The sequence below is a fragment of the Cyrtonyx montezumae genome, unplaced genomic scaffold (genome assembly GCF_038088225.1).
Source record: "Cyrtonyx montezumae isolate F1298 unplaced genomic scaffold, pur_monq_1.0 scaffold_2, whole genome shotgun sequence".
Lineage (NCBI taxonomy): Eukaryota > Metazoa > Chordata > Aves > Galliformes > Odontophoridae > Cyrtonyx > Cyrtonyx montezumae.
The window spans coordinates 60,198,622-60,216,205 of NW_027071936.1; the positions used below are offsets into that span (position 1 = coordinate 60,198,622).

At 42.1% G+C, this 17,584-nt stretch overlaps 1 protein-coding gene across 1 annotated transcript in view; it reads right to left on the reverse strand.

Moving 5' to 3' along the window:
* The window catches only part of SH3BP2 (SH3 domain binding protein 2), a 34,077-nt gene extending 18,413 nt beyond the window's left edge, over window positions 1–15,664 (reverse strand). The window contains exons 1-2 of the mRNA XM_065735868.1: window positions 15,646–15,664; window positions 1,690–1,769 (exon numbers count right to left, since the gene is read on the reverse strand). Of these exons, the coding sequence (XP_065591940.1) occupies window positions 1,690–1,742 (53 nt within the window). The 5' untranslated portion in view covers window positions 1,743–1,769; window positions 15,646–15,664. The remainder of the gene's footprint in view (window positions 1–1,689; window positions 1,770–15,645) is intronic.
* Between the last annotated feature and the right edge of the window lie 1,920 nt (window positions 15,665–17,584).

The following is a 17,584-nucleotide window of genomic DNA, read 5'->3' on the forward strand; positions in this document are numbered from 1 at the left end:
GGAAATATTGGTGGCCGGTGGACAGTTGGACTGGATGAGCTTGGAGTCTTTTCCAACCCTGGTGGTTCAAAGATTCCATTAAATTAATTTGTACCATTCACAACTGATACTAAGATGTAACACAGAGTGTTTTAAAGCAAAGAAATGGAGGAAGAAGGACTGCTATGTTACGACTGTTCTCTGCTATCCAACGTATTCTTCTAAGCTTGTACTACTGACCTTCAGCCTTTATCTCTCCCTCATTAAAAAAAACCCACTATGATAAAAAATGACAGCATTTGAGTACATACAGCACTGCAGAACATCCATTCCAAAAATCATTCTGATACACTTTAGCCTTGGTTTTACCCCTCCAAAGTTTGCAGCCATAACACAATGCTCTTTGGGCACCAGACTCATTTTTAACTGATATTTCATACATTCAATGTGTCCTAAAGTACTGCTTTTCCATTCTAACCTTTCTGATGATGCCTTCTTCACTCATAAATAGAGATTTTCCTTTCAAGTTCCAGTATCTCCTTTCAATTTTTCTGGTGATTTCTAACATTGTCCAGATGGTCACAGAGAATGAATACAGTTAGAAGAGAGGCCACCTCACACGTGCACAAGCATGAGTTGGTGTTCTAGCGAGGAACAAATACACACCAAAACCTCCTAAAGGAGCTCATATGTTTCACAGATGATCATTCATACAGTAGAAAGAAAATTAAGCTTAACTTGCTAAACCAAACATTAACCAGAAGGGCTGCGTTTCAAACCTAAATACAGAGCTAAAACAGATGCTAAATTTTAATGGATTCGATTAACGTCTGTCAGGGAAGTGAAAAAGGAATAAAAAAAGTACTCTTCCACAATGCAAAATTCAGTTCTGCAAGTAATTCTGGTATATGGTTTTCAGACTAACCTTTATTTGTCCCTACAAAATCAGTGAGGCCTTGCACCAACACAGCTCAGGGAGAATTTCAATCAAGAGAAGTCGCTCATCTCTTTGACATTATGAGGTCTCACCTGGAAAGAACTGAAAAATCAAAAGCAACTTTTCATCTGTTTTTCTCTCTGTTTGGACCACTGCTTGTGGAAGACAATAATCTCTGCCAATGTTATTAACAGCTTTTGCTTGCAGTCAAAAGTAACCACGCCTACCCCAAGTTTACCAAAAGCGAGGCAATAAAAGATGTACCTCATGCTACACTAACCTCACCAGTATAAACGCACTGGTTCAGCTGAGGTGTTGAGCTATCTGCAGCAAGAGAGCTTCCTCTTACTGACCAATTTACAGGAAACTGCAAGAATGGACCGCAGATAAAAGCGGACTGAGCAAGAGATGAGGCAGAAAAATTAACAAATCAGCAAGAACAAAAGAAAAGCACAAAAACCACCAGAGCAAGTAGCCATCCCAGTGGTCAGGATCCACTTACTGTAACATGAAAGTTCACACCTTACCTCCTTCAGTAAAAGTCTGTAGTATAGTAAGATAGGAAAGACATCTATATTCTGTTCTTGTGGCTAATAAGCTTGAATCAGGAGTAGATTATTATAAGCTTTATGTTTTAGTAATTCAACCAAACTAGTTTAGACCAAGCTTCTAGATCACAGTAGGAAAACATTCAGTATTTTGAGAGAGAATAGATTTGTTAACAGTATACTCTACAACTACACACTGTGAAAGAGCTGGTTTACGTTACTCACCTGAATACCTCATCTGCTAAGTAAGGCAGTCCTGTGGAAATGCAAATAACCATGCATCAGAATTCCTTCTGCCAGGTGACCTGCAGAACACTAACAATCATAATCATAATCAGTAACCAAGGGAAGAAGCGAAGTCTGGATTTCCAGAAATCCACTTTCAATGACAGATAAGTGACAGTTCTTAAAACTTCTGCTATCATTTCCTCATTTTGCTTACTGGGGACGAACTGAAGAAGTTATACTGTAAATAAGTAGACAATATGCATATATTTCTACATATGTACTAATATAGGACTTAATATACACACAGAGTCTACAGTATCTAAAACACACTAAAAGTGGAAGAATATATCTATTTTAAAATGAAATTATAAATTGTTGTTTATCATGTAACTGCAAAGTACAAATGCAACAGACCAAATCCTATTCCTGCACACAGTTCCGCTGCTGACAGATGCAAAGGGAGTTTCCCCAAAATATATGCTCTGAAAGTGGGAGTTTCCCCAAATTATTTATTTCCTTGGCAAAATTCTTCCTCTCGATGATATTACAGTTGAAACAATTTTATTTCCTTGGCTCATTTGTAATGACTACATACTGCTAATTCCATTAGCAACATACTCTATAACTGACAATTTAGCAGGCACTGCAGGACTCCAAAATAAACTCTGCTTATGTTCCAAAATACCACTCAGTATTGAAGCCAGCACGCCTTTAGTACACAGAACACCAAAACAAAAGTCCTCCAGTAGCTTACAAGGGAGAGCCAAATACCTATTGTAGATTATAAAGCTACTTGATAGGTACATTTATTTATCCTGTAGACATTATATACATTAAAGTCTGCTTTTAGGATTTTTTTTTTGTCTTCTTAGAATTGTACTTAAATCAATTTAAAGGATGCTAAGAGTCCAGGTGGAAAGAAAAAAAAAAAAACCTGTTAGACCCTTTTCTACCATTTCTGACAATAATGCCTTCTGGTGAGACAGACAACTTCCACCAGTTCATCATATGCTGTACTGGCCAACACTCCAGCAAAATATAGGAACTACTGTTGCCAGGTAAAGAGATTATGTCACATGAGTGTATATGAGGAAGTCAGCAGAAAATTATTGAACACAAGTAATTTTAAAACATTCAGGGAAAAGGATATTAAAAACTACAAAAAGTGTTATTGAAAAAAGTCCTTTTGAAGCGCAATGAGTAAATAGATTAGTAGCTTGTTACTGTTGTCATTGATAGAGTTAAGTGAATAGCCACACTCAGCAAGCCATGCTTCAGAGGAAGCTTTTGGTCACATTATCCATCAGCCCTTTGAGCTGTGTGTCCCTCTTCTGGTGGCATTCAGTATATATTTTAGGAAATATATCTCTGCAGGCAAGTGGCTGCAACCATCTCCAAAGAGGAAGCCCAACTTCTGCCAACCTTGCAAAACCAAAACTAAGCATTTTCTATTTTTGTTTTGCTTTAGAAGGGGCTGTGTGATAACATTTAAAGATAAAGTATAACCACAAAGACTTTTTTCTATGTTTTACTACTGTACAACACAGTAGATAGTGCTGGTTTCTAACTAACAGTGCACTGAAGCATCTCAAAGATTGCTCTTTTCATACTCGGAAACCCTGTCTGGGAATCAGAATCTCAGAACAAGCTAATAACTATGTGTGTGTCACTGATAAAATTAGAAGGTCCAACTAGGCCACACTGCTCATGCGCAGTCCCCCCCTCCAAGAAGAGCTCTGAAGCCGAGGCAGACAAGAGAACAAAGAAAATATTGCCCAAAGAAAATATTGCCCAAAGAAAATATTGCCAACAGCTCATTAACACATGAAGATGAGCACTGTGCCCAAAACCTCAATCAAGCAAGCAAGCGTTCCAGAACAAACATCACTGAAATTCCAATTTCAATGACAATTCCCTTTTAAAACATGATATAAACTTCTCTTAAAGGATGTTGTACAGCAAAAGAATTTTGCCATTCCCACCTCCAACCACCAAAGACTAAATCACAGCCCTGAAACAGGTAGGAGCATGCATTACAGTAACAAAGACTGAAGGTCACCGTGTATTCTATCACTTTTGAAAATGCAACTTTCTTTTTTATTGCACTGGAAACATGAATCTCTGCCAGTTCACGCTCTTCTACAAAACTGAATTTAGCTGTAACCAGGAGACCGTGCATTGCTGGGATTTTAGGGGGAGAGGCAGTTTATATAAAATGAATCTATATGAACCAACATATATTAGCTCATAAAAATAGTGTATAGCATATACTCCCACAACCTCATTAATCTTCTCAGCAAGATGAGCTGCAAAGAACACCTCACCCTTACGTGCTGTTCTTTCCTAAAAGCTTTAGTCAAGAAGTCCCTCCACAACATTGCAGCCAGAATCTTCTGGAGGTGAGCTGCTTACAGGGTAAGTGCACTCTTCCTTATGATCTCCACTCTCTCAAGCTTAGAACCAACAGCCATTACTTCCAAGGAGTCTGTGCAGCGCTGTCCCATTTGCAAGCTCTGGTACTACGAGTTTATGCTTACATATGGATAGTGAAGCACCTCCAGCAGAAGCTTGTATAGTATTTATAGGGTATCTTGCTGCTAAACACATCCTGGCTATTCTTGAGGCACACAGTCACTTTCCACACACAACGAAGAACTGAAACTAGATCTCACTTGCACAAAATAAATTCAGGAATTGGGGTCAGGGGGATTAGCCTTGTTCCAAACCAACAAATCAAATCTGACACCTCCTTGTGAAGTAACACAACAGCTCTCCTAGACCCAAACCAATCAACAGATGATGCATATCACATATGCATTGATCCAGCTGCCTGTGTTATTGGCACCCTAACATAGAAAACCTACAGGTGCTGAGCTTCAAGAAAGAGAAAAAAACTGCTGTTTCTGAACAGTGTTTACAACATTATGATATTGGGACATTTTATATAGCACTGAAACCATACAGACTTACACAAAAAGCCCTCTAAAAAACTGCACTTATCAATTAGGAAAGTGTATACATGTATTACAAATATGTTTATAGCTGCAGCCATGTTAAGAACTCTCAGCTTTAGATGTGCTGAAAAACAGGAGAAGCATGTTACTCTGACCAGAAAGCCTCCCCTTCCTCCAGAAAACACCAGACAACCCTACAGAACATCCCACTTACCCACTGTTCAGTGGTGCAGCACTACTTTAATGAAAGACATTCTGTCACGTACATCCACAGCATGAATACGTACTTATGAATAAAATCCATTCTTTGCAAAGAAATGCCTTTAACAAAAAGCAGCAGAACACTACAGCTTCGACTAACAACAGTCTTCATAGCATTTATAGCTACTTTGTTTTTCTTGGAAGAACCATGAACAGATGGAGGTTAGATTAGTCCAGCTCTATATAGATAGAAAAAGCTGGCACCATATTAAACAAGTACATCCATTTTCATTTGCACTCAAGGAAGAATTAGCATTAAGGTATCAAAGAAGTGGTTGTTCCTCCTCCAAAGATCTGTTCCCCACAAGAAAAATAAAACTGAATCTGTAATTGATTGCCCTTACTACAATGTAGACTGCTTTATAAAGAATAATTCAGGTTGCTCACAAGACACAATAATACTTGCCTACATTTAAATCTAGACAGAAGACAATTGTAATCAGTATTCACTTCTCTCCTGTGCAGTCTACATGAGGACCAGTAACTGGCATGGCACAATCAAAAGTGAGTGCAAACATTGCCATAGTTATAGATTTAAGTGGATGGGAAAAAATTAAGTATCAAGTCAAAAAGGACAGAGAATACATGAAAGTATTATGACTGAAGTATACACAATTGATTCAGAAAGGGTTCTTGCTGTGTACTATATACCTTGAAATCTTAAAGCTTGAGTTTTTTGATCATTTGGGATGCTGTAAAGTTTTTCTTCTCATTCTGCTTCGTTAAGAGTTGAAATTGTTTGGTTAGAAACCATAAGGAATCCATTCTCCAAGACTCACCACCTCTTCTGATGTTTCAGCTGTTCCACAGGCCATCATCTTCAATCCTTTTCATTACTTTAGTACAAGTTTCCCTCTTCTCTTTCCAGGTGATTTTGCTGAAGTATTGCACATAAAACCCTCATACCTTAGAACACCATGACAACCTTGTATCCTCTACTCAGGGCTACAAAAAATGACAGAATAAGTTACCAGCAGCTGACAAATGACTCAGTGCACTGACCAGAGTGGTTGAAGTGGCACAGATTCACCCATTAATTATTTCCTCCTTCCTGTCTAAAATGGAAAAGAACATTCCAGGAAGGAAGTGGATTTGCTAGGGTTGCCAGGTGAAGTGTTTCAACCAAAAAGACTCGTGCTTGCCACAGTTTGTAGCAAAGACACTGCTCCAAACAACTTCTGCACGCCTTTCTCTCAATGATAAAGAGATAAGACATCCATCACATGCCATATCCCTAGGAATAAAATCTTCCCATCGGGAAGAAAAGCTTATCAGTGGGAAGCTAAGAAAAGGAGCATGATATCGTTGCAGGCCCATTAGACCAGACATTAGTACATCTTCAGGAATTAGCAGCATTCTCACTAATCTCTTGCCATCTGCCAGCCCAAATTTGCTGGGGAGCCAAGTCCCACAGCGCAACGGCACAATACTGGTGCAACCACAGCACCCTTCTCCTTACTTAGGCAACTCTGCACCTCTCTTCCCACCGCCCTAGTCCTGATGAAGCACACATTGACCAGCTCTGCAGGGCAGAACTGCTACCAGCCTGCAGAGAGCAGAAGCATGGATTGCTCTCCTCTATGGGAAAAAGGATGCCACAGTGCTGGGCAGGAGTGCTCCGGCAGCAGCAGCAGCACAGTGCCAATACAACAGATAGCTCCAGGACTCAATCACTTGGATGCCATTTAGTACTGCATACATTTGGAATTGAAGCACTGAATCTTATCAACTCTGTTTCCATTATTATTGGAGAGGTTATCTGTACCTCAAAGCAAAGTATGTGACATTCAGCAAACCCACACATTCTCTGATAATGCTTCAGTTTGTCCCTTCAGACACTCAGATCAGAGGCATTCTGGACTGCAACCATCTTCAAAACAGCTGTGATATTTGCTTAGGCATAGAAATAAGGGATTTTTTTTTTTCCTGGGGGGGAAAAGTTTTTAAAAATGACTCACTGAGGCTTTGAGCTCAGAGGGAAGAGAAGAATTTCACTGTGAGCTCTTCCTGTAACAGCTACTTAAAAATACAACAATTTCCTCTATAAGTGGATGGAGAATGGTTACACTATCTCTGTTCTCCAAGTTTAATGTGAGGAGTACATTTAAAGTATTACACTTTCCCTTAAACGTTTCCCCACTCCTTCTCCCACTGCAGAGTCGTACATTAAATACTTACCTAGCAAAACCCCAGCAGTCTGCTGTGCTTAATTTAATCCTGAATAGGAGGACCCATGCAAGATTATTGATAAGTTTGGGACCAGAATGACTAGTTTTTGCACAGGTTCTCCTAAATCCATGACCACAATTCTATTGCCTAAAATCCCACTGGTACTCTTCAATGTAGTTTGCTCTTTGGAGAGAAGTACTAACCTTACACCAAGACCTCTTTGCCCCTTCTGCAAAGGGATGTTTGAGCTCCTCCCAAAACCCTTTCTGATTACTGCTCTGTTGGGTATGTTCACTTAAATAGAATCACCAAGGTTGGAGAAGACCTCTGAGATTATTCCCAGTCCAGTCATCCACCTATCATCAGTATTTCCCACTAAACCATGTCCCTTTCTACAACTTCTAAGTGTTTCTCGAACACCTCCAGGGATGGTGACTCCACCACCTCCCTGGGCAGCCTGTGCCAGAACCTGACCATTTTCCTAGAGAAATATTTTCTAACGTCCAACCTGAAACTCCTCTGGCACAACTTGAGGCCGTTCCCTCTATACTAGTGCTAGTTACGCAGGAGAAGAGACCAACACTCATCTCACCATAACTTCCTTTCAGGGAGTTGTGGAGAGTGATAAGGTCTCCCCTGAGCTTCCTCTTCTCCAGCGTGAACAATCCCAGTTCCCTCAGTCACTGCTGGATTACGGTACTGAGTGCACCCTCAGTAAGTTTGCACATGACACCATGTTGGCTGGGAGTATCAATCTGCCTGGAGGTGGCGAGGCCCTACAGAGGGATCTGAACAGGCTGGATAGCTGGGCTAAAGCCAACGGGATGAGGTTCAACAAGAACAAGTCCCGGGTCCTGCACTTCAGCCACAACAACCCCAAGCAATGTTACAGGCTTGGGGCAGAGTGGCTGGAAGACCGTGTAGAGGAAATGGACCTGAGGGTATTGGTTGATGCTCAGCTGAACATGAGCCAGCAGTGTGCCCAGGTGGACAAAAAGGCCAATGGCATCCTGGCTTGTAACAGAAACTGAGCTGCCAGCAGGAGCAGGGAAGTTATTTACCACTGTATTCAGCAGCAGTGAGACCACACCTCAGGTACTGGGTTCAGTTTTGGACCCCTCACTGCAAGGAAGACATTGAGTCCCTGGAGCACATCCAGAGAAGGGGAACAAAGCTGTGAGGGGTCTGGAGCACAGGAACAGCTGAGGGAGCTGGGACTGTTCTGTTTGGAGAATAGGAGGCTCAGGGGAGACCTTATTGTTCTCTACAGCTACCTAAAGGGAGGTTGTAGTGAACTGAGGGTCGGCCTCTTCTCTCTTGTAACTAGGGATAAGAGTAGGGGGAATGGCTTCAAGTTGCACCAGGGAGATTCAGACTGGATATTAGGTAACACTTTTCCAAAAGAGTGGTCAAGCACTGGAATGGGCTGCCCAGGGAGGTCATGGAGTCACTGACCCTGGAGGTATGCAAGGAACATTTAGATGCTGTGTTGAGGAACATGGTTTAGTGAGAACCATTGGTGATAAGTGGATGGTTGGACTGGATGATCTCATAGGTCTTTTCCAACCTTGGTGACATATGGTTCTATGAAACATACCTACTTGGCACAATAGTGGAAACTGACTGACTGAAAAATGATGGTGTAACACTTAAATGTTTAAGCCTGTTTGATTAAAGAGAGACACTGAACAGTCACAGATGTGGAGCAGCTGTGCAGATCAGGTCACCCTTCTGCCTGAACACAGCTCAGAGTGCCTCATTTTGATGAATCAAGTTTACAGATAAGATCAGCGTTGATCTAGCTAACTCTAATCCTTTCCTGTGTCAATCAGACCTTTAGATTTACAGGCATGTTTCCTATATGCTAAATTTTGCTGTGCAATATTAACATGACAAAATAGAAAAATGTTCACCCTCCTAGGAATACAAGAAAGTACTGAAAACTAAGAAAAGGAGAGCAGCTCTCACATATACCTATGTATCTGAAGCATGCAGTTTCATTAACAAAAGGAAAAAAAAAGTTTATCATATAGCCCAGGTCAAAACAGCATGTCCTCTAGATTAGACTTCTTCTAAGTGTAAAACAAACTCCAGCTTGATCTAGAAGAAAAACAATTCTGGGACATGTTGTAATAATTACTATTAAGCAACATTAGGGTAATGATTTACTCTTGTTAGTAGGGTTGTCACAAGATTAGAGACTAATATTTTAAGCCTCTGCTGCTTGTAAGAACTAGCTCTCCAGGCTAACGAAGTTCTGGTCTGAAGGCTAACCTCGGTACTCACACACATACAGGCAACTTATGCTGGAATGGAGGGGAACTAAGACTTCCAGGTGAAATTTTCAAGGAAGGAACATTTAAACCAAAACTTATTTCATAGAAGAGTTTTAAAAAAATCTTGTGAATATTCCAATGAGAGACTGCCCCTTAATTATGGGGAAGTGTTATCAATTATGTCAAGCTTTGTGAAGTACTTTAAAATAAAATACAATAAGGAATCTCAAACATCTCAAAGATGTTTTTATTTGCAATGAGATCTGCATGCAGACATCAGGAAAAAATTGGGAAAACTGGGAAAAAAAAAATCTTGTTCCTACTTCTGCAGCTACAGCATTGTATAACCCTCCCCCCAGAATCACAGCTCATGAGACACAAAGCCAAAATGAGCTTTGCGTTGTTTTTTCCTTCCTCAATAAACTGCCATTTATTTAATAGGAAAATATGCAAATATTCATAAAAATGACTGTTTCCAGGATGATGATTAATTTCTATAACTACAGTAACAGTAAGTTAAAAATAGAATGGGGAAAAAAAAGCTTCCTACCCAACCATACTTTTTCTTTCCTCTTTTGGTTTTATGAGCCATACTTCAGCAAATAGCATTGAGACACTCACAGTCTACTTCCGACTCTCTGCTTTCTTGTTACTGAATGCTTATTACATGAAAAATGAAAATGAAAACACTTGAACATTCACCAGGCACTGCACCAGAATCTGATATGCTGCCCTACAGTGCTGCACGAATAAACACGCGTTCTTTGACTGATTTCAGCACAGAAAACTCTCTTAGAGAGAAGAAAGCTAGTTTGTCTGGAACAAAACTGAGCATGAAAGTGGAAACTGATGCACTAAGTGAGATTTCTCTCCTCCAAGGGTTCTTGGTTTTAGTTTTCATCTAAACAGGCTAAGCTAGACCCAATCTTCCTCCCAACCTGCTAAAGCAGAGTAGCACTCAAAGACATGGCACGCTGTCAGCTCCAGCTCACTTGAACAATGAAAAGCTGCATTTTTCACCCAGAGCAACAATGCAGTTCAGGTCACTTTAACACAACCTAATTCACATTCTTGTCTTCACGGAGAAACTCTCACACAAGCAGTCTACTTCTCCATGACCCAGTATGCTTTATTTATTTACCATATAAGCACTTAACTTAGGAATTCTATATCTTCTTGCCTGCTTCTATGACCTCTTTGTTTGGATCTGCCACATACTCCTGAGGAATCTTTTGCTTTTAGTCACCTCTCTGTTATGCGTAAATCACCTTTCACAAAAAGTCTTGCAGTGCACTTCCCATTATCTCTTCCTCCAGTCAACACTGAGAAAACAACCATGACCGAGGCTGCAGCAGATCCAGACACGCACACCAGCACCTCAGCACTCTAAGCCTTTTCTTTCTGTGCACAGTCAGAATTGAGAATGAGGAAAACAGTTCAAATTCCAATATCAGGGTTATTTTTCTACTGCAAGTTGGGACTCATCACATAACTGGAGCAGGGTGTCAGCGTTCAGGCAGGGTGCTGGAAGCTTACAAGGTAGCTGTAAGCCAAGAGATGCGTTGTAACATAAAAGCAGAGATCCCAGTGCTAAGAACTGGGTCCTTTAGCAGACTCCACTCTCTAGAAGAACAGGTCGGACTGTGGTTATTTTTTTTGAACACACAGCCATACTGAAACTGACACTGCTTGAATTCTAGTGTTACTGCAGTGCTGCTCCATGTACACTAACAACATACAGCACTGCTGCACAGCACAGCTACAGATAACTGGGAAAGATCAAAGAGTTGATCTATTTCCTAACTTTGTCACACCACTGATTTTGACAAGAGAAGGAAACAGCAAATGGAACCCCTCCATCTCTGCCTGAAGACTCAGATCTATGACTGCTACCATTTCTATGGCCATGCTGAAACAGCAAGAAGACAGCAATAGAGTTACTGGATAGGGGAAAGAGGGCAGAGAATACAAGCAACTTCCTTCTTAGATAGCTCAATCATTACCTTTGCATATTTGTCTTGTGTTCCTGCCAAAAATAACAGAACTCTAAAACTTGCGGGATTCACATACACAAGAATTACTCAGTGGGCCACCAGACTTCTTAGAAACTATTGAAGCCAGAATTTTGCCCAGCTGTTGCTCTTTTATGAGTTCTACTGGAAATTCCATCCCCATGTTTTGATGAAACAAGCTGGAATGATAGAGCCTGCTTGCTGAGCCCTTACAGGTAAGCTCATGATTAAGGGCATGAATCCAAGTTCCTCCTAGTAATCTAATTACCGTAAAGCCAAAGGGCATGAAATAACGAAATGAAAGTCTTGCTTAAACATACTTGCTAACTTTTCTGTTTGGAGATTGCAAGATATCTCTGCAGTGAAACAAGCAAGAACACCAATTAAGTGTTTTACAGTGGTATCTGCAAGTCTCTTGTGCATGCATGTGATGAAGCAAGATCTTTTTGTATATGTAAACCGAGTTTGGTTAAAATGAATGCTACATCAACAGCAGCCATAATCTGACCACATAGACCACTGTAAAGGTTTGTAAAGTGATCTGTGAGCAGGTACAGTTCTCTAGTTGTTCCATAAAAGTGAAAGCCACTTTCATGCTGGAAAAGTCTCCACAGTCACCAAATTCGAAGTGGAATTAGGAATTGCCAGTTACCCAAGTGCACACGCACTACAATATGCAGTAAAGTCAGTCATACAATGAAGAGCAAAAGTCTAAACTCCACATTCCTAAAAGTTCCAAAGAAATGGTCTACAACCACAACATGTTATTTTAAGTCACAGCATAGTGATTGCATTTAATGACAAAAATGAAAGTTCACCTTCCAATAACGTAAGGATATAAATCTAGCCTGAATTTGGAAGTTCCTTGTGTAACAGATGCACAACAGAAGAGCACGATAGGTGGAAAAGTTAGAAAGGCACACACACATTCCTTGGAAGAGAGAAGATACTTCATGATTCAAGGGCACCTACTGCTCCAAGGACAGAATGACCCCGACCACACATGGTTAATGATGTACAGCTCTTCAGTCATTATCAAACCTTACCATAAGTAAAACAGAAATCTGGAAAGCTTTAACAATAACCAGTTGCTTTTTCTATCAAAGAAAAAAAAAAAAAGAAAGCAGCTTGTGGGAGATGAGGAGAGAAGCACTGCCAAGGATAGATCTGATTTCTGAATTTCCTTCTCCAATATTCCCGTATTGCACATTATCTTTTAATATTCTGCCAAAGATGCTCAGATACATGTAAACACTGCAATAACGTCTAGGAAAAGATAAGAACTGGGTCATTGCTAGAAATGAACTGGCACGTAATCAAATAAATAGATTATTTCAGTTACATTGGTATGTTGGGATAGAGGGAGAACAACACTTAGATTTGTTTCCATAGGAAGCCATGGCTCTGCATTTTTCCCTAATTATTACTTTGCCCTGTTCAGAATTCAGCCCCAGTCTGAGGAAAAACAGTTTTCAGATTCCTGCATGTATTAAATGAAAAGTGGATTCTTCTGCTCCATTTCTTTATAATAAAAAAGAATAAAAAAAGAAATTCAACATAAAAGTTCATAGATAAGATGTAAGAGTGGGAAAAAAACCCTTCAAATGTCTTGGAAAAATACAGTGGATAAGCACACTGCTCTTAAAAAGCAGCATGCTAAGAATGCTGTGACGTGCTCTCATCTAGTTACCTGCCCTAAGCACACAGTGATACATGCAATTCTACTACACAGTAGGGCAAGTAATGCCTGAGTCTTAAAACAACACCCAAAACCGATGAAAAATGCACTGTCTCTCTCTTACTGCCTCAAGTTCTCTGAGCCCTGGCTCCCACTTCCTCTCCCAACACTGCTCCATTGCACCACAAGTTCAAACACAAAGCATTGTCATCAGGAAGCTGATGCTTATTGATGGAATAAGCTCACCTTAAAAGAGGCCAGGAAAATGCTTAGCTATGCGCAAGAGGAATAACCATCTAAAAGGTTGTTTTCCATCCTGCCCCAGAAATTCTCCTCAAAAGACTGAAGGCATTGTGGCAGGGTCATTGTATCAATAGATTCAAATGTAAACAGAACAACTGACTCTGGAAATCCCCTGCTTAATCCCATGAGCTCACTCTTCTATTTACAGGCCCATCCATCAGTTTTGCTAAGAGCCTGAGCTACCAGGGAGCTTCCTGCAAGGTCTGGTAGTGGTAACAAGCCAAGATCCCAATCCTACAGCAAGTTTTCCAACTAATGGGGCTTACCCACACCTGCAAGCACTTTAAGACCAAGGCCTAGCCAACAGCAACTAAGTGACATATCTGGAGTTGCAGGGTTGCACACTCCAAACAACTCAGGGAATCCTTGGATGATTTAACAAGAGTGCGAGTTATCCACTGTCTGGCACCTGGAAGATACCCCAGCACCAGGTCAGAGTTGTCAGCTCACAACTCACACATCTCAGCACTGCAATCTTATCATACTGTAATGCACAGCAACACACACGTGAGCAGTCTGAAGGCTACAGGTCAGAGTGCACACAATGCAACTACCAGAGTCCAAGAGTCAAAAGCACTTTTCCTAGTGGTAAAATGACCATTGTATGTCCACATTCTGGTTTATATATTTGATCATTCACGTTTATCATTCAACATTGTAAGAACTAAGCTAACAGCCTTAATGAGTTTCCATTTCTACCTGCTGCTCATTACAGAAATGGCTACCATGCTCAGATTTCCCAAGGAAACGTGTCTATTTCAGTAAAAAACTGAAGTAGGAGACTTTTCTCACTACCTCTTTTTCTGCAGGCCAACCTGAAGCTTCCTACTAAGAAAAATACAACTGCAGGCTGATCTTAAACACCTCCAAGTCCAAGGGTTCCTCTGCTTGTAGCAGCTTCCAGTTCCACAGCCAATCAGTATGTTCTTGCTCGGACAGCCCTGCCAGAGGTGCAAGGCCTGCAAGACTTAATCTTTGTGTATTCATTCCGAGCTGTTTGAAAAAAGCCTCTCCCAGAACTGGCATCTCTGTATCTTCCTTCTTCATAACTTAAAAAAAAAAAATAAATAAACAGCTCTTTGCTTTCTGGACTTTTTAGTATGAAATTTGTCATGCTTTGTGGAGAGGTTTATGGAGAGCTGGGAGATTTTAAAACAAAAAACACGCTAACAGGAAACAGCATTTAACCCACCACTAAGTTGACCCAGTACTGACTCTTCAGTAATGGAATATTGGCAAGGGGTACCTATTAATCAGCTCTCTTGCAACAGCAAGATGGCTCCAAAATACAGTAACAGGAAGGGAAGGAACATGTGTTATGCTTAAAAGCAAAACAGCAAGTTTACTTTTGCCTGTAGAATGAAGGAGACATCTGAATGAAATAAACTGCAGAGCCATGCTCGTCCTGCACAAATAAAATCAGGAATAAACGGAAGCGTAATTCATCAGACATTAATTCATTTCATACCCTCTCCCTGTAGCCATAAACCACTGAGAGCTGAGTGAAAGTGGAAATCTGCTTTTCACCATAGGAAACATACCAGTGTAATGCAACTGATTTCACACAGGAAGCTGAAGTCCTCCCATGCCCAGGGCAGGCAGAGAACACACACCAGCAGAGGGGCTCAGAGCACCCTGCCAGCAGCACCTGCCCATCAGATGGGGTGGGATGAGGCTCAGAGCACCCTGCCAGCAATTGGACGAGACTCAATCCCACCACAACCTGTTCTCTGCTGGCACCGCCACGACTCATAGCAAAGGTCCCAGCAGACAGGCTGGAAAGAAGGGAATTGCGTACCCACTTCCACAGTTCATTAAGGTCAGCGGTATTATTTGAGTTGCGAGCAATTTCAGGATAGAAGTAGAAAAGTTAACAAACGCAAGCCAGCTTTTCTCGCTCCCTACAAACACAAGGAGTAAAACTCACGAAGTGCACAACCACCTGCAGCTGAATGGGAACTACATCCCCACAGGGAGAAGGCAGCACGAACCACGTCAGGTGTGGAGCAGCCTGAAGACCGTAACATTCAAGAGCTCGCTGTCCGTCCCCCATCCTCCAGCACTCCGCTTACCGGGAGGACTCCAGGAACCCAATCCCGAAGCGGTGCAGCCCAACACCACACCAAAGCCGTCGGGAAGCAGCACAGCTCCCTCATTCGTTCCTTCCCGAAGAGAAGCAGCCACGTTTCCCCTAAGAAGCACTTCCACCTTCCCACCAGAGCGCTCGCGCTGCTGAACCGACCGCCCACCCGCAGCCTGACAGAGAGGGAACGGGGGCACCGCGAGGACCGGGCTCTTACCTCGGCCGTGGCGGCAGCTCAGCTCCGCGGGCGGCCGCTCCGACAGAGCCCGGCCCCGCCGCCCCGGCCGCGCCCAGCGCCCGCCCCTTCCTTCACCTGCCGCCCCGAGCCGCGCCTGGCCGCGCTCCGCCCTCCCCTCCCTCCGCCGGTGGGAGCTGCTGGGACCGTACCGCCCTCCTCCGGCCGCCACCGCCCACACGGAGCGGTTTGTGCGGGAAGGACCTCGGGTTGGATGCCCCCACCGGCTCGGGCTCCGTGGGCAGCCTGGCCGCCCTGCTTCTGCCGTCAGAGAGGCGAGGGCCGCAGTCCTGCGGGACTCGGATGAGAGCAGCTCTCCTGACGTGCGCCTCAATCAGCCACCAACCCTGAGGGAGGCGAATCCCTCGGCTTTGAGCCCATTTACTCTTGTTAACGAGGATGTAACCGAAAAACAGCACTTAATAAAGTAATGTTCCCATGTAAAATCCTGTTGTTTGCATAATTCTTCAGGTTTGTATGAATAAAGACTGGCAGTTCTGTTGCTGATTACTCAGCTAATACTTCAAGTTAGTTTTAAAGCCTTTAACCTTTGCAGTGGCATTAAAATGGTTTCTGTGGTCAGAAAACACAGCGGTGCGGTATTTCCCATGAATGCCATTTATCAGCATCTCTCTTTGTCGTTCATAAAGTTTTGACATATGAAGAAGCAAAAAGAATCACTCGCTCTTCTCAAGAGAGAAAAGTTTCTTGATCTGAGAAATTGATGTGCTTTAAGCACAACAGAGACTAACAAAAGTTGGTTAGGAAATGCAGCGCTGAGCCCTGACAGATTTATAGGTGAAGTACTGTGCTGTTAACACCTACTCTAGGATTTGCAGGAGGCTTTAAGTAAAGAAAAATATCATTCTCAAGTACAAGGGAGTAATTGCACTGGCAGAGCCTAAGGAAAATGATGTTTCTTAACCTTTCCCATGAGAGAAATCTTGGCTGCAGCAGCACCAGCCTTACCCTGGCTGTAGTGTTCTGCAGCATGAAGACAGACGGCTGTAAATGACTGTAGGCAGGCTGTAATGTAAGCACCACAGGAAGAAGTGGCAAGTGGGAAAGTGGCATGTGTGCAGAATTGCCACGGATTTCAGTTCTGTGTCAGAAAATCCTGACTTGGTTGGTGGAAATGACAGCAGTTATTTTCCTGTATGACTAAATCCAGAACTTTCAGTCTCCAGAGAAGACAGATTACTGTTCTGAAGGCACTAAGCTAAAGCAGGTGTGGGGAACCTTATTTTGTTGGCTGAACATGCCCAGTGATTTCATTTCATATGGTACAGCTCATGATTAAAATTAGAGTGTGTGCTATTACTGGGTAGCAAAGCACATCAACATGTGGCCCACCAAATATGTTGGAAAGGCATATTTGATTCTCAGCAAGGAAAACGTTCCCCATCCCCAAGCTGAAGGCTAAACTGACAAGCCTTTACACACACACTGTGGCAAGACACAAGGCTCTTCTCCAGCTTTCTTTTCAGCTGAGTTTTCTTTTCGTACTAGCAAAGCTGTGTGACCTAAATTGCAGGCAGCATTCCAGCTGAGAGGACAGGAACACTTGATTACTCCTCCTAGAAAGGCTGTGCCTGATGCCTTTTAGGATCAAGGATGTGTAACACACATGGGAAATGGTAATTATTTTATGAGCTCGCTCTTCCTCAGTTGTCTCAAACTGATGAGCTCATTACTTACAGTTGGAGCCTTCACTAGCTCACAGCTGATTCTGTTACAATTACATTTTCTAATCACTGAAGCCACCCAGATATTCTGAATTGTAATACTCTTCTGCAGTGAGGAAACAGCCAACTTCACTTTATTAGTGAATGTAACGTGACTTTCATCGAAGAAAGTCATGCTGTTATCAAAGAGAATGGTCAGACTGCTCTGGCACAGACTACTCAAGGGAGGAAAAAGT